Here is a 23582-nt window from a genome sequence, read left to right on the forward strand (position 1 = left end):
TAATCCAAAAAATAAATTTTCTTAATACATCGAATTCTTGTTTATCAATAACCTGTAAATAAAAAATGTGGTTTTGACAGTTCGATATGGTACATATTAGAACTGATTAAAACTTGTGTTGCCGCTCCTGGTTTTTAGGGTGCAAGTTCTTTAGCGACAGTAGCGCCGAAACGAATGTTTGAGGTATTGCCATAGAAATCGAAGGCGCCAATTCACCTCGTGACTTTTCTTTTATTACACTTTTTGCACTTTGAAATTAATCATTAAATTCACTGAGCATTGAAAATGATTGAATTTGCATTATATTCCGTCGATGGAAAAAAATGTTCATAATTTTGCAGACTGGGTTTTAGAGAAGTGTTTTGTTCACAAATAAAATTGATCGATGAACTTTTTCTGTATTTACATTGTAAGTCTTTACACGTTATGAATTATACATATCGAAATCGGGGGACGTTGCGATGGTAGTTTTAATCCAGTCGAGATAATATCGTAGTCTGGTATAGACATCCGGGAAGCCTGGTCTCGCGCATCCAGATCCGAAAGAAGTGACACCCGTGAGTTGCCATACTCCGTCGCTGCGCCTTCGACATTGTAATGGTCCTCCAGAATCACCCTGAGCAAAAATGTTTTTGGTTATGTGACAAATATATTAGCAAAACGATTGTTCGACAATTTTCGGTGATTAAAAAATGTTAAAAACAAGTTTTTGATAACTACTGCCGTGGATTTTTCAACGAAAAAAAACGAATGATCGACGAGTGAAAGAAACAATATCTCGCGTAAAAACTTTAATTAACCTAACATTTGAAAAAATCGTACCACGCAACTGCCGGAAGAGCCATCTGTGTGGCCCGCGCATAAGTGCCCCGGACCAATCGGTACGCCTTTCCCGTATGCGCGCTGACAATCTTCGAGATTGAGGATCGGCACGTTAGCCTCGAGCAGCGCGTTCGAGAGAGACGGTGACGGTCCGGAACGACCCCAGCCTGAAGCGATGCATTGCTCTTTGTCGATCGTGTTATCGTCATCGTTATTAGTGCTGTTAATTGCTTCGGGCAAGCAAATTGTTCGAATTATCTTCGATAGCGGAGCCGCTCTGCTCAGCTTCATCAGTGCTGCAATTGCCACACAATTAATTTCTTATCGAAATTTCAATGTGAGCAGGACAGAACTACTTTATTTGTGCGGTTATAGTTTTTGCTAAATCTTGCTCCGTTGTACTTCAATCCTGTTTCAATGCTGCGATTTGACGGTATATATCTCGCTTGTGTACTACAAAATATTTTGCTACACAGAACGAAAGTATTTCGTTCATGAGGAAAAATGTCGAGGGACACATCAGGACAATTTTCGGTCTTCTAATTTTCACGCACGAGTTCAAACGATTTTAAATTTACGCATTTATCACCAATTTCAGACTCGATTGATCGTCTGATATTTTAATAATAAAATTCTACAGTCAACGTTCTGAAAAGCGTATTCTTCCATAAAAACGGTCGACCGGAAGTGCCTCGAGCAGTTTCACCCCCAAAATCCAAAATTAGCCGTTGAAAAAGTGATTTCTGATGAATTGAACATTAAAAATATTGTGAGAAATTAAAAACAATAATTGAGTGGTCGAAGCAGTGATATTACACAGTTTCAACTGTGTGTTTCCACCAGAAGTTTCAACTTCCGGTCAAAAAGGGATCAGTAGTGCGCGCGTAACAGCTGATTCGATCAGCACTCACCTTCGTTTGACTCCCGAGTCAATGTGAATCTCAACCGTCAGTTATTATTTTTGTAAAATTAATCTCCAGCGCGTTGTCGCGTATAGTAATCAAAAAATATGAAATGTGCGAATGTGTCGCGATTTTTTGTCTGCTAAATGGGTTTACGGGGATCAGTAAGCACCGAAAAAGTTGACAGTGTTTTGATGCGACGACGGTAAACGGTAACACAGGAAAGCTCGTATACGAGCGATGCGCAGAGGCTCACCGATATCATGAACGTAGTTATTGAATCTCTCGTGAATAATGACACGTTCGATGGGAATCCGGGCTGAACCACGTTGTCCCGATTCCAACTGCCATTCACCAAGAACCGCGGTCCAAAGAGCTCCGATTGGAAGATTGAAGAGATCGCTACTCTCGTCAGATCGCAGATAAAGAATCAAGAACAAGAATAACAATTGTGTTCGAAATGTGGTGAAGGAATTTTTGGAACTTAGTGAGATTTTCGAGGGGACTAAAGTTGGGCTGAGTTTCTATCGACGTTTGAAATGAAATCGAATGTTTGGAACTTCGAGCCGAAATAATAATCCTAAAACGAGTTAATAATTATACTGACTTGTGGATGCAATGCGCAGCGGTTATTATCCAAGTTGATTCAATGAGAACTCCTCCACACCAGTGCCCGATGAAACCGAGTTTCGGATGCAACAACTGAAGCGATACTTGCCATGGCCAAGAGCCTCGTTTGCTGGGTTTCCCATTGAATATTCTCCCTGTCATTTTCGTGCTATGAAAGTCCAGTGTTGAATTTTGCGTTCTCGTTTCGTGGCCCCCTCCCCGACGATTTTTCTGGTGGTAATCTTTGACTATCGGATCGACGGTATAACTGCGGGGTTGTCTCTGATTCTTGGCAGCACGACCGCAATCTATTAACCAACGAATTTTGTGTATGCTGCGAGTGAAATCCGCGAGTCATCAAAAACACGTAATTATTCGATCACGGAGTTTTTGACAGCTTTTCAAGGGAGCTATGACGAGTATCGAAAAAGTGTCGACATTTTTATTGCATATTTCAAAATCGTAACGTTTGATTTAGCTTCGAAAAAACTCAAGACCAAACCGAAGTCGCTTTGATTCACTGAAGAAACGAAAAGTCAAGTCGACTTTCAACAACGAATAAAAACCTTGAACCAAATTTTTTCTTCCGGTTAAATGTGTAAAAACTTACCGATTCCTTTGTGGTGAATCCGGCGACTATCGATGGCGTTGGTCATCGAGTCGGCACAGATAAGTAGAGTGATCAAAGCAAAGAAAAGCGAGAAAGCACGTGGCAAAGGGTCGTGAGCACTGAGCCACATATTTCTCGTCTATTATACTAATTTATTATTATTATTATTTATCTTTAATTTCGTTTTTCGTTGCGATGAACAAAGCAATCGTAAGATTACCGGCGAATACGAATCGAATCGAGTATCGCAAGATGATCGCGGCCGTTTTGACAGCTCGAAGAAAATAATGAACGCGAGATTCGCGCATACATCATCCAGGACGACTGTAATACTTTTTCCCTTATTTTACGAATGATGAAATAAAAAAGTAGCCACGGATCGAATGTGTATTTGGATTTATTTCAATCATTTATTATCACCCTCGTGAACAATTAATTTGACCTTTTTTTGTTTATTTATTCACGTAATTATTTGTGTACTTGTACAGGCAGATAAAAAAATAAAAAAATGTTTATATATATGTACAAAATGTGACAAGATATACGATTGAGGAAATGCACCGATCGTGATGAGTCGTCTAGCGCCACGATCCCGCCGGTCTCGGACTCGGAAAACGACTGGCTGGTCCATACTTAATCCACCGCAGAGCCAACCAAACACCTTCTCTTACTCTCGCCTCGCGCGACTAACTCAACTTGGAAAGTGTCATTCACGCGTTCGCTTGTACCATTTGAATTTACAATTTGCACTCTCTCACGCATAAACGCGTGCATCTATCATTTTTTTTTCAGCGAGTCAACAGCGGGTCGAAAATTAATTCATTCAACTAAATCTACATTGTCGTAAAAAAAAACTTTTCGCCGATGAATCAAAACGAATGACCGAGCCAAATGATCTGTTCTCGTGATCAAGTTTATTTCCAGAACGTATTTTTATTTCAACATGAATTTCTTTGCACTGGGGGAAAATTGTTTTTTCTGACTACTGAGAAAAAAAAAATCCCAGTTGAACGTTAAAGACCACTTTTGTAATCGTGTGTGTTGTCGAATGCACGTTACACCTGTTGATAATACGTATTTCGAAATGAACGTTTATTTGTGACGGTGAATTTCTTTCGCATTCCTTAGAAATCGGTTGAAGTCGATGGCACTTATACTAATTTTATCGTCGATCTTTTCGTATTTTAAAAACGCACCGTACAAATTTACTTTCGAACGTCAATCGACTTGGAGAAATTTTTTGATTTGTAGGTTAGGTAGGTAAAAGAGATAAATTCTAGTAGAAATCTCAATTTTCCTACGGTCTCACAGGGAAAAATTAGATTGCCGCGATTTAGTATTCACAAAGGAATAGAATAAGACGGAAATAAATATACAAAACGTCGATTTTATACGCGTTGGTATTTTTTCAATTTTTAGTACTTGATTCTGCGGAGCAAGATGGCGCTACTGATACTCGCGAAGCTTCTCACGGCAATTCTCTGGGTCAATACCCATTTTTCATGCATAAATTCGTTTGTATACTTTTGAAACTACACGTGTAAAAAAATCACGATCATACAGTTACAAGACAGCGCGCGCGAGTACACGAGGAACGATAGCGAGATGTCCGAGAAAGTGAAATGTCTAATCTCGAACATAAGATTTATATGGGCCGTTTCACAACGAATCGACAATTTCATCGGTTTTCTTACTGCACGCTGATTTCGACTTTCCGAAGATTTACTTTCGCTCCTGTTTTATTATTATTATTATTATTATTCAGTTTCATTATCTCTTTTCACGTATTTATACGGAAATAAACCCCACGTAAGTGCATCAAAGTAATTAAATTATCTTAGTTGGATATAAAGCTGAATGCATGATTATTGAACGAATGGAATGAAACAAAGGAAAGAAATTGATAGGTACAAATCGTTCAGTGTTTTGGATGACTGAGATGAATGTATTGGGAAGCGTTCAACTTTTAATAACGAACGAAGAAATATTAAAAATGGTTTGTTGACGAAAAAAATGGGAAGTTTTAATACGAACCTTTTAACATTGAATATTCTATGTACACATAGAGATTCTCCCCCCTCACATATTGGAGCCCGCCGTCGCTTGTACTTTCAGTACTTTCTACCCGGCACAAACTTGACCCATAATACACAGTTCCTGATAAATATGATATTCCGCTATGTTTGTCCGCATTGTAGAACAATGAAACCAATATATTCCGCGTGTACAACGATGACGAAACATTCCGACGAAAAACATGGTGCACACGACGATAATATGTGCATCGTCACTCATGCCAATTGAACTCATGAATTTAGACATGAATCTCTTTTTCATTTATATGTAGCCAGATCGAAGATTGACGAGGTCTCATAAGGAAGAGGGTGCAGAAAATTATACACGATTTCTAGGTTTAATAAATTTAAACATAATCACAGAAGGACGTGGCAAAACGAATAACCTCAATCGATGTTCAGTTGAATGTCGAGACTTTTAATGTTTTCAACGGAAAGAGAAGGAACTATTTTGCAAATTCGTATTTACAACGCGCACGTGGATGTAAACATTTTTTGAAACGATTTATATAATTTTTTCGTCAGTCCTATTACTTTTCTTACGAGGCTTATGAGTCACGTGCCCCTTTCACTTTTGTGCGAGGATGTACCTAGGCCTACAGCTGCATTCAAAAATAATAGGGGGGGTAGATAACGATTGTACACTAAACGTAAAAATTATCACGAATATATTTGTAAAAGAATTAATGATTTGTATCATCCGCGGAAGAGAGATATTATTCACTGGTATCTTTGACACTTCATATTTTTTGAGACTCCAATTTAAACAAATTTGGTGGCAAAAGCTTGAAAAACCGTTTGTTTTCCATGAGTCAGCTTGTTTTCAACGATTATATTTCGCATACGTATATATGCAAAACAAAGTTAATTTAACACGGTTCATATATGAAGAGGGAAAATATAAGCAGAATCAAAGGCGCACAAGTTTCGAGAAAGCGCGTCAAAACTGAGATGAAAAACGCGGGCCCGATCTTGAAAGAAAGTTTCATTCGTATTACCTGATCGTGTACTAATCAGCTGGTGACTATGTGTTTATGATATATATATATATAATACACGTGAAAACGAGTGTATGTACGTTCAATTCTTAGTTCACGTGCGAATACATTCGTATGTGACGGTTTTGAGGACGTGCTCGCGTATATAAAAATATATATTAAAAGTCGTGGTTTAACTTTCTCGAGTTTGACGATTTTTTTTGTGCACGAGTAATTAACGACTTGAGAGTTATATACGAGATTGTATTAATGTCGTTCAAGCCTAAAATAGTTGAAAAAGAATCCAAACGAGGGTGGAAGAATAAAAAAGATTTTAGAGGATCGAAGCCCGGTTCAACGGATGAAAACAACGAACAGAATTCTTTACCCGTTATCGTGTTTCAGGGTAGAACATATATTCAGAGTGGCTTCGAGGGGTGCGCGATGATCTGCGATGAAATTATGTAATATATTATCTACACGTATACATACTAGTGCATTCGTAAAGACAAATAATTTGAGCGAGCTTTTTCGATCTGTAACGATCTCGCTCGCTCTCCCGCGCTCCTCAACAACGACATCTAACCTCACTTTTTTTTAGTCGCAGAATCGAGAAATCAGATGAAACTTTCGTACCTATTGGATTTGATCTGGAATGGCCTGTCATTTATTTTCAAGAATCCAATAATTTGACCAACAAAACAGCTCTTGCTCAACTGTGTTTATCGCCGAAAACTTGTCATCTTTTTCACCTTTACTATATCTCCAAACTACCAGCTGCTTTCAGCCTCCTTCTCTCTCATCCAAAGGTCAAGCTCGTTGGTGTAAATGTGGTGCAGTGAGTAGTCAAATATTAAATACCTATCACTTCGATTCTGTTGATTATTTGAAATGATAGTTTTTTACAATAAACAATTAGTATCTGAAAACATGCAAACTCCATAATAACAGGTAACTAAAATATAGTCAAGGAATGGTTAATGAAAATTTCATGTACCAAAAGCTGAAGAATTGAAAATAAAAAAATAAATTGATATCTTGAATTTCACTGGGAATAATCACCGCTGAAATAAATGATTCTTAAGGATTGAATCTCTTAACGCTCAACAGGATAGCTTAGTAAAAAATCTCATTGCTTAGTTTTTAAAAAAATACCAATGGTGTGTCAAAATAGGGACGTTTTCATGAAATTGAAGAATGAATTTATGATTCAAGAAGAAAAAGTTTATCGTAATAAGGTTTAATCTTTTCATCAAACCGTATTCAACAATTTTTCAAAAGCTTGTGAGACAAAGTCCGATCGCTGATGAATCTGTGTATATTTGATTAATAAACAACAACATTATGAATGAACTAAAAAATTTAACACTTATTTTGTACATGTATTCATTTTGCAGAGACATCAGAAAGCTTGGAAGAGATTTCCCTGAATTACCGACTCAACAAATAGTGGAAAAAAATTGTATAGAGTGTGGAAAATTGATGAATGAAATTAGCGATAGCAAAGAGCGCTGGAGTTTATCGAGATTGACTGCTCATATGGTGAATAAACGTTTCACTGTAACATGACAGCTCATTATGATTCATAAAATCTATAACATCAATATTAATAGTGTGTTATTTACAGCTAAAAAAACGTTTGGAGAAACCGAGTTCTATAAGAAAGGGTAGCTGGCACAAATTTCCTTTAAGTCAGGCCCAAACAACATACGCTGCGACTGATGCTTACGTGAGTTGAATTTTCCTTATAAGAAATTGTTTCCACTTCTGGAAATGTATGAATTACTGATTCTTAGGATGTGAAACTAATTATTCACAACTTAATCCATTCTGGTATGATCTCGGTGTTGACATATGCAAATTTTAGACCATTGATCGTATTAACAAACCTTTGTTCTAAAACGATTCAATCTTTGCTAACCGATGAGAAATTCCTTAGAAGGTAAATGAATGAGAAAGTGTTTACTATCAGAGTAAAAGTTTTCACAAAAATTTGTCATCTTCAATGATTGGGTTCGTCATGGTTATAATTTGTTCCAGGTTTCGTTATTAGTATATCTGCACTTAAAATCAAAAGCCACGAGTTCATAATTGGAGGAAGACGACGGGTTCGTCGAATTTCAGCGATGTACGATTTTTCAACAATTTTAAAAGCTTAAAAGACAAAATAACGTCGCGATGTGTAAGGAGAAGTTCGTGAGAGTACTGCGAGCGGGTCGTCTGAATTACGGAACTGCTCTGGGCTTACAACGCGCTTTAGCGGAGAAGCATAAAGTTCAAGAAAAGGCAGGCGTTGGAGGAGAAGAAAATGTTCCTGACAGTTTGATATTGGTGGAGCACGAGCCTGTTTACACGGTAGGGATTCGAGACAAGGCCTATGATCTTGAGACGGAAACGAAGCTGCGAGGGCTTGGAGCGGATTATCACAGAACAAATCGTGGGGGTTTGATAACGTTTCACGGGCCCGGCCAATTGGTAGCGTATCCGATAATAAATCTAAAATCATTTAGTACGAGCGTGCGTCGTTATGTTTGTCAAATCGAGCGTATGACGATACGAGTTTGTGCGGAATTTGGAATAAAAGCGGAAACGACCACGGACACGGGAGTTTGGGTTGAAGATCGTAAGATTTGTGCTATCGGTATACACGCCAGTCGTTACATTACGACTCACGGATTGGCTCTCAATTGTAATACAGATCTGAGCTGGTACGATCATATCGTTCCTTGTGGTATCGTGGGAAAAAGTGTAACGAGTATCAGCAAGGAAGTCGGTGCTTCCGTCACCCTCGACGATGTGATTCCAATATTTAAAAATGCCTTCAAAGACGAGTTCTCTTGTCGCCTTATTGAATTTCCACTCGACGAAGTTTCTGAATTATTGCAAACTTCGTCGAGTTCAAATTCTAAGATTGGGTCGAGCCCGACTGAGCCAAAGTCTCCTGTATCTGCCAGATCTTGATCACTTTTTTCTTTTTCTCTTTCTATTTATTTATAATATATTTTATAACGAGATTTCCTTAAATTTCGTGCATCAAACGAATCCGGAACTGCAACGAAGATATTAAGATTCCAACGAAATTTCCTAGACCCTGGAAAACTCAGCCATGCACTCCGCAACGAAATTACTTTTTCAACTATTACAGCCTTTAACTTTGTTTATAAAATGGTTAGTACACTATGAAACGAAGGACAACGATGACTTTTGTCTCTTTATCTTTTGGACAGCGAATGCGTTAGGACAAATATTTCGATGCTGTAAATTTCAGGGAAATCTTGACACACATTGACATTGAATATATTCAAGTTAACCAATAATATAAAGAGGGTGTGATCTCCACGAATAAAATATGAACGCTCAAATAGTTGGGTAACGTGATAGATTTTATTTTATACATATATATATATATATAGATTTTTCTCTTCGCATAATAAACAATACTACACATCGAACATGGTGATTGCGCATATTTGATGATCCCTTTTTCTAATACACCTTTTCCGATTTGAGTTCGGTCGAGTCATGGTTCAGAGGCGCATTCTATTGATACAGATATAGCAACACATTGACCCCCATCTTAAATTAGAACTAGAACGACCGAATCCTGACCTCCTTTATGTGGGTAAGAGAGGTCAGGAAACTCGTGTGTTCCAGTTCCAGCTTTAGATTCGGGTCAAACTGTTATACAGTAAATATATGTGTATTTTTGTCACGGTCCATTATTGCGCCAGATTTTCTTCTATGAGCAGTTTTTTTGCAACATTTCAATGCCAGAACTTTAACTATATTAGAAAAACAAACCATAAATATGTATTTTCATAATCAACCAGTATTGTGTAAGCTGTGCTCGTATTCATCCATTAATAATGAATATTATTATTAATTCTATGACTAAGATACCAAAGCTCGATTTTGATTAAAAAAATAATCGAAAATTTGACAAAAAACAAAACGAATCGTCATTAAAATGAAATGAAACTGTTTTTCTGTTGAACATGATCGAATCTTGTGCTAATCCAAAGGAAATGATACTCGAAATATCGTTTTTTTACACAAGAATACATTTCTTCGTTCGTGAGAAAACGCAATAGATTTTTTTGACGTTCGTCTACAGGATAGTCGGTCGACGACTAATTCGTTAGCCACATTTCATCAATTGAAGTTCAACGTTTTTATATATAATCTTTTTCTCTTATGTTTATATATATTAATTAATATATTCGATATAGCGTTCCAAAAAGACATAACGACGTGCGGACTTACAAATATATCCAATGAAAAACAAAAAATATCACAGCTCAAGCCAGGATAATTGTGAGGTTGAATAATTGAGAAAATAAGACCACGCGGATATCTCACTCTCGATACTTTCATAGAGAGTTCGTTATTCGGTTCGCATGAATAAATCCAATGAGGATGAAAATTCGTTGATTCGTATACACGATAGTTTCGGCGAACAAGTGCGTGCGGCAAAGCTCTATAGAGCGGAATTGACGTAAACACAAAGTCAGTATTTTGATCGTTGGAACTTCTATTTAAAAAACAATAAACTAACTTTTTGACTAGGTGACTAGATAAATTTAGAAGCAAGTTCTTGGTCTACACTATGGTGCCCAGTTCAATGTTTCGAAGAATTGAACAATTTCCGATTTTGTAAATTCCCGTCAGAACTTTGATTTGGTTTCAATCAATTTAGTTATCACGTGACTTTCAATAATTGATTATAGATCCATGGGAAAATAAGCTTAAACACCAGCCTAGTTTTGTCAGATAAAATAAATCGAATCCTCAGCTCATGGAACACGGAATTTTGGAATATTCTATTTGGTCTACAATTCGTCAATTTTCCAATTTCTTAAACATACATCATCGTGGAAACATTACATTTCCAACTGCTCGTTACGAGTGAATAAAAAAAAATTAGTTTCAGATAATATTCAACATCAATTCAAGTTCCCCACGTTTAAAATATTACGCATTGACTATTGTCTAATCGTCAATCAACATCTCTTCGAGATTGTTGACTTGAAAAATTAATTACGGTCTTCGAACCTCTGTTGTATACTCGAAGAAAAATAACCAATTATACGTATTGATAACTTGAATTGAAAAAAATGATAAAATATTTTTCTGCGCGTCCGAAATAATCGAATTCCAATACCGTACGCTTCATACCGTCGTCAATTTTTCACCGGACACCATGTTTACATAGTTAAAATGGACGAAATACGGACAGATTCAAGAAGCTTTAAATTCCTGACGTGCGTATCGCGGATAAAATTTAATAATTGTTTTTTTTTTCTTCATTTTTTAAAATATTCCATAGAGTATGTGGGTATCGTAGAGCATTTTCAGTGATCAACCAACAAGTGCAAATATCTTCGAGTATACAATTCTGTAGCGAGTAAACCAGTTATCGCAATGGCGTTGTGAAGAGAATTGCCAGAGTCTTTGATCGTTCTAATAGCTTGCTCCACGTCGGTTTTTAGTTCGGCGTATTGTTTGTTGTTTACGAGAGCCTCGAGAGTCTGCATTCCTTTGATCGCCTCTAAACTAGGCCGTACTTCCATCACATCTGAATCGTTGGTCCTCGCAGGTGCGACACCCGGCGAGTGGGGCGTGAAGCGAATCAATTGTTGCTCTGATTTAGATTCGGGCAATTGAGCCAGTGCGTAAACTCCGAGTACACGACACAAGAATCGACATCTGAAAACAATAAACAAGGCACACAAAATAAAATCAAACTAAATCAAGTGAAAAAAATAATTTGACGTTAAATTTGATGAAAAGGCACGAGAAATGAATTAGGATGACGGAGAAAATAAATTTTCAAATCTATAAAACAATACTTTGAGGTAAGTGGAGAGGCTTTTCTCAGCCCAATCGCGCCAAGGATTCCCCAACCCTGACCCGCGTCATCAGCTATCGTGAGAAGAGCCCGAGCAAATTTTTTGAGTGAGCGTGCAGCGATAACGGTGTTTTCGCTGTACTGGCATTGTCTGTATACGAGTTCGAACGTTTTCGCCCACAGCAGTGGCAATTTTTCTTCAATAGAATCCCTTAAAAAAGAAGGTTTTTTTGTGAATAAAGAAAACTATTTCACCAAATGAAATAAAAACAAAACACATTTGGCCTCACATCGGTTTTATCGCTGCGATCCAATCGACCAAATTGACCAAAAGCATTCCTTCTTCTCGGATATCCCGACAAGACGGTAATCGTTTTAATAGAAGAGCATAGAGAGCAAGAAGCCGTCCTTCGGAAACCAAAACTCCTTCGACGGGGGGTTGGCGAGGAACGATAGGCTGAATGATCCCCAGTACACTCGTCCATGTAGGCTCGACTTGGTCCGTAACTTGACAAAAACAAAAAAAGTGTAAAACTGGGCAATTTACTCCTACGTGGGGAACAGTTTATGTCTGGTTAAAGATAATTTCTACTATTTTTGGGAGAAGCTCATTTTCTCAAGCAATCAATAGAGCATAAATTTTCGAGGTGTTGCACACAAGTGTTTTGATGGACTACAGCCCTCATACGTGAATGGAATTTTTACCACTGTGCTTGAAAAACGCTTCGAGCGCAGCTTCCAAAAGTTGTCCAAGAGTCGCCGGAGATATAGCAGCGATTCCAACGACACGAAGAATGCCCAGTAGTACAGGGCTCGAAGAAGCAGTTTTTTCGGAAAGCCAATCGACCCAACTTATTCGAAGCTGTTCAACCAGAAAAGTGCTCGCGTTGACCGCATGGAGTAGTTCGCTTATGAGTAAACCTGCTTCTTGTGCTTGTTGACCTTCCGAAACGGCTAAAAATGCAGTTACAAATGATCAATTGTAATGACAGTTTTATAGAAATTTTGGAGTTTCCGAATGGACTTACTACTCGTGAGCACAATTTCCATGTCATCGAGAATTCGTGATAAGGCGTTTGTGAAAGCTTTTGTGTTGTTTGAAAGTAAAGCTTTGTGACGAGTCGTGCAATTGATGAGTAATTTCACCCACGACCTCACGTACATCTGACGCTTTTTGAGAGTGGTGGGGTGAAAGTGAGTAACAGTTGGGTCGTAAGCGGCGACAACCTTCAACAGACTGTGAACAAGAAAAATTTGAAAACTCACTGAAATCGAATCAGGTCTAAATAACCAGGATCGTCGACACGTATTTCTGACGAGCGAAATGTTCAGTCGAACTTGAAGTCAACATGTGTTAATGCGTTCTTCCATTGGAATAAAATTTTCACTCACTTATTTACAGCCACGTCAATAGGATGAGCCTGTTCCGAACAACACGACAAAACGACCCTTGGATCGCAACTCATCACATGCCAATTTATAACTTGATCATAGGCCGTTGCGTCCACGAGATGCCAAGCAAATTTCTCCGCTTCGATTATCGACTCCACCGCTCGATCGTTCTAAAAAAAAAAAATACATATTTTCCTAGGAACTTACAACGGAAATCAATCAGCTTATATCTATAAATTGTTAATTTTCGTCTCTCGGCATTTTCCGCTAAAACCCTTAAGAATGTGATTCAGTCACCGTATCTTACCTGGAATTTCACGGGGTGGCAAGATACCAACTGATCCATACTCTTGAGTACGTTAGATTAAAGAAATTATGGAACGTCTAACGATATACTTACTTGCCTGACGTTGGGTTCATTGGACAGTTTAACAATGAGATTCAAAAGGCACACGTGCATTCTGGCTGCGATGGAAAGAGGCTGAGAAGCCATTAATTGATTGATCCAAGCGGTCCAGTCGATAGCGACAAAAACGCTACCGAGAAAGAGGTGACTGTCCGGTAAATATTGGTCGACGACTTTGACCATGAGTTCGACGTCACCGATCCCTGGATTGAACTTGTCCCACGGGAGAGACATAAAATTTCCATGGACCACGTTCAATATGTGATCCTTGACGGATGCGTGAGCAAAGTTGGTCACGTAAAATTGCCAGAGAAAGCAGAGAATCTTGCTCGAGGCTGGTAACGTATCGACGATGAACCGTATGCACTCGACGAACATAGCAACCGTTCGATTCGCACACGGTCCATCGGTTATTATCCACGGTAACAGAACAGATCGGTCGTCCGTTAACTGTTGAATCCAGGCCGCCGTCGGTTCTCTCAAATTACGCGTCCAATAAGGCGTCATCCAGGGTGCGAACATTTCACTGAGAACCGGCCATATTTGCTCGCAAACTAAACATTAGAAAATAAATCATCAAATTCAACGAAACTGAAAACTCCAAAAATCCTTCCATCAAAATGATGATGGTAGTAAACTAACTTTGGAGATTTATTCCGACCCAAGTATGGAACATGCTTTTAGCGTAATCTCGATAAAATGAAACGATACGATTCATATAAATATTTTTTTATTTTAGATGATATAAAATAAATCGTTCGACTCACGTTGATCAGCGAGTGAACCTCTGTCACATTGAAGCGTAAGAACAACTAGAGCATGACCAACCATGCCCAAAAACATGACCAGTGGCTCGTTGTAAATTCGATATTTAGGATAAAGACCGTAGAGCCCATATTGCAAACGTTCCTTCATGAAATGTTGACTCAGAAGTACCGCGGTGTCGTGCATCTGTGAAGTAAACCAAACAGTTAATATTTTAACGAAGGACAAAATATGGCACGATTATTTATCATAGATAAAAAACCGTGAGGAGGAAAAATCTTGTCGGCTACCTCCTGACGAGACAAAAGTTTCTGCTCGGTCGCGTATCTTCTTATTTCATCTCTAACTTTATTCGGTTGTATCGGTGCTGCGGATTTCGACCTGCCACTGAGAGCTCCCAATAAATCGCGCCAAACATCAAGAGAGAGACTCTGACCCTCACTGCCGCGTAACACAGCGCCGAGAACTTCGCCATAGTGCTCTGGAAATTCGTGCAAAAGTACGAGACGCAAATGGTTCCTGAAAAGCTGCGTAAAGCACAAAAAGTCATTTTGTATTAATATAGATAATGTAAATGAAATCATGACATTTTGCTGTTGAAACTTTTTAAGTGAGCATTTTTTTGCAAAATGTTTTCTTTTAACAAACCTCGTGTAGGATCAGCTTGCTGTCTTCGGGGTTCAGGCCAATGTTGCAAAGAGCTCGAGATACGAGATCGATAAAAGTGGAGCGTTCGCTCAGTCTAGGTCGTCTGTAGTTGAGCCAGCTTCCAACATCAAACTGTCGATTCGTCGAAAATGTTAGAAATCAATGAATATTTCCAAACGGTTTGTGTCGAAGTATTATCAAAGTTTGACGGAAAACGATGGATTCGGCTATTCAGGGAATTCAATATTTGACAAAACGAAAATGAATTCGAAAACCACCTTAGAAAGCAGCACGAAGCACAAATCGGCGTTGGTTCCAGTAGAAAGATCAACAACGGTTTGATACATTTGCAAAAAGGTTGTGGCTCCACCAGCTACTGGGGTGAAATGAGGCCCAAGAATGCCTCCGAGATTTGGTCGTTGAATAATACTTCTCAGAAGAGGGGGCCCCTGACTTTCTTCGCCGCTTATGAATGCCTGAAATTAACGACGAAATTAAGCTACAAAAGCTGAATATTCAATCTGTTACTTAGAATTTTTGAATGCTCGTTAATATTACACACGTCAAAGTTAACGGATTGAATGAAAACTGTTATCGTCCGAGCGTACCTGACCCAATTTTTCTATGCATGTTGTAATAAGCTGTTTTGTAGGTGGACACAACGCTGCTTCTTCCGTGTAAAACTCTACCAAATGGTGGAACAACTTTACTCCGCTTTCTTGTACCTTTCGCAGTACGACGCTGCTTTCACACGTTCGATTCACATTCAATTCGTACTCGAGCAACCTGGAATGACCGTTTCCATCAATTAAATTCAATAACGTACCGATCAATGTCAAACTTTTTTGCCAATTATGACCCATGAGTCGATTCTATCGACTAACGAAAAATCGAAAAAGAGCTTACGCTACTAGATGATCGGCAAAAGCACATCCCTGAGTGACCCTTGAAGGAGGCGGTTGGGTAGCTTTGACGAGTAAATTTTCATAAATTCCTCGATTTTGACTTATCATTTGATCGACAGCGTCGCTGACTCGGGCTTCCGTTATCTATTTGAGTGAATGTAAAAAAAAAACTTTCAAGCATCGAACAATCTCACAGACTTATAACAACTCTAGATTTAGATTAGAAGAAATGACATACCTTGATTCGTATGACTGCGGGACCAGCGCAGTGTACGGTGGGCGGAGTGCCCGATCTTGAGCGTCGTGGCCCTGAAGAAGGCGCAGGATCGCAAAGCGCATGAAGAGTCACGCAATTTTCAACTTCACGATAAAGTGTAGGTACGAGTTCCAAAAAAGTGCAATCAACGGCAGTGTGTTCAGAAATTAAAAGATTGTATGTTTGAGCGTAATCCATGATGATTTTCAAATGTGGTTTCAGGAGGTTCATTACATTTTCAGGCTCGTACAGACATTCCCTAGGAACATTCTCGAGAGGTGTCATATTTTTGGCGAGAGAGGGTGCTTCTTTTGGCCTTTCGTAACTGCTCAAACGTCGATGTATTTTCCCAATCGGTTTATTTATTATTCGCTCTTGTTGCCATTCTTTATTGTCATTTATGTTATCATCTTTATCTCCTTCGCTTCGTTCCTCCTCGGACCATTTTTCAACTGTTATCGACTTTCGACAGCAAAGGTTTTGCCAATTCCGGGCGCATTTTAATTGAGACTGTTGCACCGACCAGTAGTCGACGTATTCTAGCCAAGGATCCTGTATCCAATTTTTTAATCAATTACAGCGATTGCAAAAAAAAACTATTCGAATAAACACTCGAAAGAGGTTCACGTGGGTAATACCAAGTATCAAAAACATGAAGAATTACAAACTCTGATAAGGAAAGCTTTTAACATTTCATGGAACCTCGCAGTGACTTACCTCATCACCTTGCATGAGCATTAGCAATTTTTGAGACATGTACTGGGGTGGTAAGGCTGGAAGATAGAGACCTGATTCTTGTAATCTGGGCTCCTCTAGCCATAGGCTCAGAGTTTTGTACAATCTAAAGAAATGGTAATCACGATATTTCAATAGTAGTAAGCATAAGACAATAAATGAGTAAGTAAAGATCATTGAATGATTCGCTTACTTCGCAGCGTTAAAATAGAACACTCTTCTTTCGTCCGTAATTGGTTTGCCATCGGTATCGGTGTCTTTTTCTCCTTTTACTTGGAAATACGTAACAGTATCGTGGAGACGTTTCTTTACTTTTTTCAAATAACTCAGATTGAGCATCCCGTCGAAGAATTTGTCTCCAAGGCCACCGCGTTCGGCCACTCTAGACATTCAAGAAAAAAAAAACATTATTTTAACGATTTAACATTTAATCCGTAAGTGTCGTGTGAATATTCGAGTAATGTACTTTGAGCTCGTAAACTACTTTTATGAAAAACGAGTGAGAATTACCCGGGAATCGTTGGAGCCCGGGCTAGAAAGAGAGAAAAGAAATGTTGCCAAAGTAGAGGTAGCAAGGGATGGTCCATGGGAGTATCGAGAGCCTGCTGTGACCATCTATAAATCGACAACCCATTCGTTCCGAAAGAAGGCACTTTAACGTGCGCACAAGCTTTCTATTAAATAAAAATCCCATCATTAACGTTCCCATTTGTCTGACAAGCTTTGAACGGCATGAAAAGTACAAGCTCAATCGTACTGCTGACCTTGAGGGCGGTATCGAGAGAAATTTTTGTTTGAGTCGATAATTCTCGTAACAATTGTCGCCATAGTCCGTTTTTGAGCTCTCTCTCAGTCTGTTCGGTACGAAGTACCTGATAGGCCACCCAAATCGATTGTACCGGACCACCGAGGAGACTTGCCGTATTTGCCGCACCCGTTGCCCAACTAATGAACGATCCGAATGATCCGGTGCCACGACCAGTTCCTAAATTCTGCGCATACAAAAATTTCCATTACGTTGATTTTTTATCCTCTGTGTGGCACGTTACCGCCATAATGTTCATACACGATGATTCAATGTCGAAACTTTTTTTTTCATATAAACGCAATTACGTACCTCGGTTACTCCCTCTTTTGCGAGCTATCATTTTCAACAATTCCCATCATTAACGAGTAGAGAAACGTCAACGAATGTACGAGAATATAGAAAGAAAAAGGCTTACCGTGAAAAGATTTTGAAATACATCTTCGACCATGGCTCTGGCATCGAGATGGAAAAAGGAGCCGCGAATAACGGTGTCTATCAAATGAAGAACGTTCGGATCTCGATTCCAGTCTGGCACGCTGACGAATATGTCAAGCCATAAGCGCACCAAAGCTGCAGGGCTGGGCAAAACGTATCTGAGGATTCAAGAAAAAATGAACGAATCAAATTGATAAGACAACAAATGTTAAGACAGTAGAGCGAGGTTGGTGAAAACTTCGGAAACTGAATAACCTTTTATAACCGACGATGTGAGACTCGATCATGTTGGCGAACTGTTTTAAAACCGGGCCCGGTAAATCAGGCGCAATCAAATTTTTCGCCATTTTCATGTACGTTCGATCGGCCGTAACGAGGGAAAGGATTATTGCCGAGAACTTGTCATTCGTCAAGAGCGATTCCGGACAGCTGAGGAACAGCGGAACGATGTGACAGAGCGCCATCAGTACGTGATCGTATTTGTAATGTAAGAGGAGGACTGTGAGCTGCTCAAATCCTTTGGTGCAAATAAGAGGAATCGAGTGACCCCACAAGGTCATAGTAGCAGCAACGAAACAAGCGATCGGCTGTTTGTCCCGTACACCGGTCATAACGCTTTCAAGGGAAGCATCGGAATCAAGATCCGGCACGTTCGAAAATGCTTCGGCTGGATTCGTTATTCCTTTATGGCAAACGGACTCGGACTGATCGAGTCTATGAAGGCGCAATTTTGACATCATTTCCCAGGCCCAGATGGCAAATGCATGCTCGTTGCTTTGCGGTCTTACCATCGACGATACCTGATGATGGAAATAATTGCAAATTTCATGTGATTCGCTATTCACGTTTAACAATGAATATTCACATGATTTACGTACTTGCTTGACACTCTCCGAAATGAGGGATGCTGTTTGAGTCGGATTATCGGGTATATACTTTAGAGCCAATTCAACGATCAGTATTGCTACTCGGCAGTGAAAATAGGCAGGCAAATAAAGGTCGTCGCGTCTTCTGCAACAGAAAAAATCAAAATATAACCATAACTCTTATGTAATGAATACTTTGATGAAATATAAAATGAAGAATGAAAAATCACATTTTTGTTTATTGAAAAAAGCATCTTCTCAATAAAATTGGAGAATTTTGAAGAAAAGTCAAAAGAATTTAGGTTCTTGTTTCCGTTCAACTGTTTTTTCAAAGAATTCATTTATGATAAACTCGATTTCGGCTGCAGGATTAAACCCAAAAAAGAATAGCACGTCGTTCTTGAAGGTAAGAAAAAAAAATACTCCCCATACCCAGACCCATTTTTGGGATTCATTTTCCCCAAAATTCCACAATACATTCCACATTTTTTTTCCTCCTTCTTCAAAGATGTGAACAATTACTGGATTTTTTTAAATCCATGGGGCAAGTGAATAGAAAGTTTTCGGCTAATTACGGTTTATCTCGTTGCATGCCCCAATTGAGATGCGTCAAAACAAGGCGCGCCAAATGATTTTCCGTCGAGGAAAGTGGATGCTGATGCAGCCAGTTGGAGAGGACGAGCATGTCTTCCTCCTTAGGAGTCCACTTATCGATTCTCAATTCCGTGAACAAGTAGATGCTCAACTAGTTTAAAAAGTTCGTTATCATTATTATTAGATAAATATGCTTAATGATGAATGTGGTACAAAAATTCATATTGATACTGTCGAGTTTTTATTCTACCTTTCCGACAGATTCAAAATTGTCCCGTAATTTAACAATAATGTCAGATAAAAGTGCTGGATGCTTGCTGGTCAAATTAGTCAACAGAGATCTTGCGTCTTTCGAGCAGGAATCTTTAGTTTTTGTGCTGAGAAATCCTATCTGTAATTGAAAATAAATTAGTTAAATTCAACTTGTATGACTTCTGTACGATTTGGAAGTAAATATACGTACTTGAAAAAGATCAATTGTCGTAGCTCGTATGAAATCGTAGTCTTGATTCGATCTAGCCATCGCCATGTTGGCAAATGTTGTTAAAAGAAAATAAGATTCGTCACCGGGCATTTCGCTCAATTTCTCCTCGAAAGCGTCACGTAATTGTGGTTTATTCAATTCCTTATCCCAATCTGATTCGAAAAATGATAAATTGATTAAAAACTGTCTTCATTTAATAAAATTCATTGACTAACTGACAAGATAACGAAAAGTCGTTATTCAATGGAAAATTAAATTTCCCTGCGCCAAGAAACTTCCTATAGCATCGAGTTGATTTTCTCGAAATACATGACCCTACGAATAAATACGCTGAAGAAATGTTTTACCTTCTGGTGTCAAGTCCAATTGAAGGTAATCAAGGCTCGTGACGTCCGTGTGGAGAATATAAAAAATATGCCAAAGAGTGGAACTCGATATCAAATGGTATGGAATCGTAGCAAGATATTGCCATGCCCCGAGGCGACGTGACGAAAAAATACACATTGTCGCACGTAAGAAGAAGCTGTCGTATTCGGTTTCTTGTCGAGACCACATGGACGAATGCTAGATGGAGAGGGAGAGAGAGAGAGAGTACGAACAATTTATTGAAAGAATGAAAAAATGTTTGAACCAGATTTATAGATTTACTAGGATGAACCGTGAGTTCTGATGACTTACTTCGTTTTTGTCATAACTTTCCCACTCATCGGTTGCATACTGTACAATATCTCTGATGATAGCGCTGAGTCGCTTAGCGAGTTGTCGGTATCGCGGAGAGTTATAAGTTTTGAGGCCTTGTTTGAGCAGTCTAACGAGTACGGTGGAGAAGGCGAATAGTCGTAGGATACGACGATGTTTACGGGGCGAGATTTGAGCGAAGGAACAAGGAGATTCGGTGAGATCATCTTGTTCGCGTGAGGGAATGTGCTCGAATAGTTTTTCCAGAGGAATTTGATGAAGCAACGCGATAAGATCGCTCTCGAAGAGATTAGCCCCGAGATTGGCAAGATCCTCATCTTCTTCGCCCTCTTCGTCGAGCATTACCCAAACGGTATCGCTGGGATTATCAGCGGAGTTGGTCTCTTGCAACGAGGTCACATGGACCTGCTCGAGAAATTTCTCTCGCTCCCTTATCGGCAAAAGTATTACCGCAAGAGTTGCAACCATGTGATCTAGATACGGATCGTTGAGGAGAGAATTGGAGGAAATGGTGGTACAGTTTCGCGGTGGCAGCGGGATCTGTACGAAACCAATCGCCCAATTGGTCACCCCGCCTGGACATCGGAGGACGTGATTCAGGATGAACATGTGATCTTGCCAATTGGCAACGCGAAGCAACACCGCGACCAACCTGGACAACCATTCTCGAGAATCGAGAACAAATTTGCCATCACGAATGACGCGTCGTTGGAAGTTGAATAATATGGTGATGCAAGTTTTTAATTGATCCATTTCGAAGTTAGCCCTTGGCAATACAGACGAATCAACGTTTGTCAAATTGACCGGTGAATTCTGGGCGACAGTGGCGAATTCTTTGCACGAAGTGCAGACTCTTTGCACGTAATGATCGATCTGCAGTCTCAGCAGTTCCGCCTCGTAGGAATAAAGAGCTTGTGAATTGTGCAAAAGGTCTTTTATACTCGCCAAACTTTTCGTCAAACCCGTAAGCGCGTGTTGGTTGAAACGTGCGATCGAATACTCGTGACTCGCGCTTACGGGATTGCCGTCCTGACACTCGCCCGACTCCGTGATCACAGCTTTGTCCAAACACCATAATTGTTTTTGTATCTCTTTGCAGTTCTTCTTCACGCTCTCCAACTCGTGACAGTTTACGATCAAATTGTTACGTACTCGTAAGTAACTCATAAGTAACTCGTGGAGACGATGCTGCTGGCGTAGCGCCGAATTCCGCAATTCTGTTTCTATGAAGTACGTTACGAACGTTTCGACCCAAGACAATTCCTCGTTGCTGTACAGCTCTGCCAATTGGCTATCTGTGAACGGTACCACTTCCGATTTCTTCCTTGTGTCCAATCTGAATGATTGGCTTTCGATTTTAATAACTTTTTGCTTCGGTAACACAGAGTCGTTGCTTTCTGACGATTGTTCGACAACCGCTTGATCAACTGGAGTTTCCAGAATTGGAGCACTCGGCATAGGTTTTTCCAGCTGAATGGAAGAAATCGTTGAAACAACGCTTTCCAGTTCTTCGCCCTCATTTTCATCTATCACGGGAGCTGTTGCTGGAACCGGAGCTGAATCTTCTTTGCCGTCAACTTGATCCACTGTTATTTCATCCATACGCACACTCGACTGTTGAGTTTCAAACTTCACATGGAAAACAAAAATCAAGGATTGCCAGAAATATTACACTTTTATTGCTAAATACTTCAGTACACACTAGAAAAAAGAATGAAATAGATTTTAAGTTTTGATAGTGCATTTATTAAGTGAATTTGAGACTGTAGAAACGATTGAAGATTTTGACATTGAAATTTTATTACTATCCAGTCTATAATTCAACTCACTCTTCTAAAAAAATAAAATACCTCTTCAGTATTGTCCTCAGTTGTCAAAAGTTTCTGCCTCTCGGTATAACTGTCGTTGTTCATATCGATAGCAGCAGAATGAAGTTCGCTTTCCATGTTTTCAACGCCTTCAACCTTTGGATAATTTGTTGGTGATTCGCCCAGTAAACACTCGAATTCTTCGAGCGTTGGAGCGTCTGGTATTTGTCGCTCCAAATTATATGAGCGCACACGCTCCTTTTTCCTCTTCTTCAAAATTGTATCATTGAATTAATAAGTAAATAATCAACTTTGATATCGACTCTCGCAAAAATGTTCGCTCACCTGTCTGGACTTGACTTTTTCCATTTTTATTTCACACTTGAATTCGTGACAATTAAGAATTCAATTCTTGAATCGATTTTTTGAGGTTAAGGATTAAATCTCGACCAGAAATAAATCTTGATGCGCATCTTTGCGACCGAATTTCCTGACGACTCGCCGTGTATGATAGCCTGGACTTCATATCACATCTGTGTTTTATTTTTATTCGCAACCAACATGTTTACAAAGCAATTATAAATTGAAATATACGCGACTACGCGTTGACGTAGTTGTTTTCCAGTGCTCGTACGAAAACACTGTGTCACACATCATTCATGCAACAATATAATTTCTTTCTTAGATTCCTCATTGACTTTACACTTATGTTACGTGCTTCTCGTGAATATTGAATCAGACAATGCGTGTCGAAGGTTTGAAGTGCGCTATTGCGATCGACTCGTTCGACACAATTCGACATAACGTTATTATTGTTATTATTATTCATTCTTTATTCCTTCATTCCTTCCCTCTCCAACGCTGCTAGGTTGACAGATTTCGATAATCGATTCTTCACTCGATTGTTTTAAAATCATATCCACATATCCACACACCAT

At 39.2% G+C, this 23582-nt stretch overlaps 4 protein-coding genes across 7 annotated transcripts; 2 read left to right on the plus strand and 2 right to left on the minus strand.

Annotated features, from left to right (window-relative positions):
• Nucleotides 1-378: 378 nt before the first annotated feature.
• Nucleotides 379-5791, minus strand: LOC122419008 (chymotrypsin-like elastase family member 2A). Of its 2 annotated transcripts, none has more exons than XM_043433230.1 (5): nt 4978-5791; nt 2332-2641; nt 1981-2126; nt 823-1118; nt 379-616 (listed from the first exon to the last, which is right to left on the minus strand). In XM_043433230.1, the coding sequence occupies exons 1-5, from the start codon at nt 4985-4987 to the stop codon at nt 425-427; spliced, it is 954 nt and encodes a 317-aa protein (XP_043289165.1). In that variant the 5' UTR covers nt 4988-5791; the 3' UTR covers nt 379-424. The 2 variants fall into 2 exon arrangements, with proteins under 2 accessions (XP_043289165.1, XP_043289164.1); XM_043433229.1 differs by lacking the exon at nt 4978-5791 and adding an exon at nt 2944-4929.
• A 318-nt stretch (nt 5792-6109) lies between these two features.
• WRNexo (WRN exonuclease) lies at nt 6110-8176 on the plus strand. Of its 2 annotated transcripts, XM_043433233.1 has the most exons (6): nt 6110-6459; nt 6597-6833; nt 7393-7537; nt 7623-7724; nt 7935-7937; nt 8036-8161. In XM_043433233.1, exons 1-6 carry the CDS (start codon nt 6266-6268, stop codon nt 8084-8086), a joined length of 732 nt encoding a protein of 243 aa, XP_043289168.1. In that variant the 5' UTR covers nt 6110-6265; the 3' UTR covers nt 8087-8161. The 2 variants fall into 2 exon arrangements, with proteins under 2 accessions (XP_043289168.1, XP_043289169.1); XM_043433234.1 differs by lacking the exon at nt 7935-7937 and having other exon boundaries at nt 8036-8176.
• Lipt2 (Lipoyl(octanoyl) transferase 2) lies at nt 8174-9447 on the plus strand. The gene has a single exon (XM_043433232.1). It carries the CDS (start codon nt 8174-8176, stop codon nt 8954-8956), a length of 783 nt encoding a protein of 260 aa, XP_043289167.1. The 3' UTR covers nt 8957-9447.
• Nucleotides 9358-23468, minus strand: Epg5 (ectopic P-granules autophagy protein 5). Of its 2 annotated transcripts, XM_043433223.1 has the most exons (29): nt 22990-23468; nt 22687-22914; nt 20816-22465; nt 20485-20701; nt 20117-20289; nt 19904-20044; nt 19635-19804; nt 19072-19204; nt 18449-18993; nt 18174-18351; nt 18068-18091; nt 17715-17942; nt 17461-17624; nt 17144-17332; nt 16933-17056; nt 16198-16767; nt 15961-16103; nt 15663-15840; nt 15333-15530; nt 15055-15186; nt 14697-14933; nt 14409-14592; nt 13636-14195; nt 13236-13405; nt 12872-13080; nt 12549-12797; nt 12134-12350; nt 11845-12054; nt 9358-11701 (listed from the first exon to the last, which is right to left on the minus strand). In XM_043433223.1, exons 1-29 carry the CDS (start codon nt 23011-23013, stop codon nt 11347-11349), a joined length of 7800 nt encoding a protein of 2599 aa, XP_043289158.1. In that variant the 5' UTR covers nt 23014-23468; the 3' UTR covers nt 9358-11346. The 2 variants fall into 2 exon arrangements, with proteins under 2 accessions (XP_043289158.1, XP_043289159.1); XM_043433224.1 differs by lacking the exon at nt 18068-18091.
• Between the last annotated feature and the right edge of the window lie 114 nt (nt 23469-23582).

This window comes from Venturia canescens, chromosome 1, assembly GCF_019457755.1.
Source record: "Venturia canescens isolate UGA chromosome 1, ASM1945775v1, whole genome shotgun sequence".
In the NCBI taxonomy this organism is placed as follows: domain Eukaryota; kingdom Metazoa; phylum Arthropoda; class Insecta; order Hymenoptera; family Ichneumonidae; genus Venturia; species Venturia canescens.

Excerpts from the sequence above, each read along its gene's own strand:
- LOC122419008 (XM_043433229.1), bottom strand. The coding sequence starts at position 3,073 with ATGTGGCTCAGTGCTCACGACCCTTTGCCACGTGCTTTCTCGCTTTTC. Across the intron at positions 2,127-2,331 it reads GCTGCGCATTGCATCCACAA|CGATCTCTTCAATCTTCCAA; the intron begins GTCAGTATAATT and ends TGACGAGAGTAG. Across the intron at positions 1,119-1,980 it reads TAACTACGTTCATGATATCG|CACTGATGAAGCTGAGCAGA; the intron begins GTGAGCCTCTGC and ends TGGCAATTGCAG.
- WRNexo (XM_043433233.1), top strand. The coding sequence starts at position 6,266 with ATGTCGTTCAAGCCTAAAATAGTTGAAAAAGAATCCAAACGAGGGTGG. Across the intron at positions 6,460-6,596 it reads ATGATCTGCGATGAAATTAT|TCGCAGAATCGAGAAATCAG; the intron begins GTAATATATTAT and ends ACTTTTTTTTAG. Across the intron at positions 7,538-7,622 it reads CGAGATTGACTGCTCATATG|CTAAAAAAACGTTTGGAGAA; the intron begins GTGAATAAACGT and ends TGTTATTTACAG.
- Lipt2 (XM_043433232.1), top strand. The coding sequence starts at position 8,174 with ATGTGTAAGGAGAAGTTCGTGAGAGTACTGCGAGCGGGTCGTCTGAAT.
- Epg5 (XM_043433223.1), bottom strand. The coding sequence starts at position 23,013 with ATGGAAAAAGTCAAGTCCAGACAG. Across the intron at positions 18,092-18,173 it reads TATTTCAAAATCTTTTCACG|CTCGCAAAAGAGGGAGTAAC; the intron begins GTAAGCCTTTTT and ends TGAAAATGATAG. Across the intron at positions 12,798-12,871 it reads GGAAATTGTGCTCACGAGTA|CCGTTTCGGAAGGTCAACAA; the intron begins GTAAGTCCATTC and ends CTGCATTTTTAG.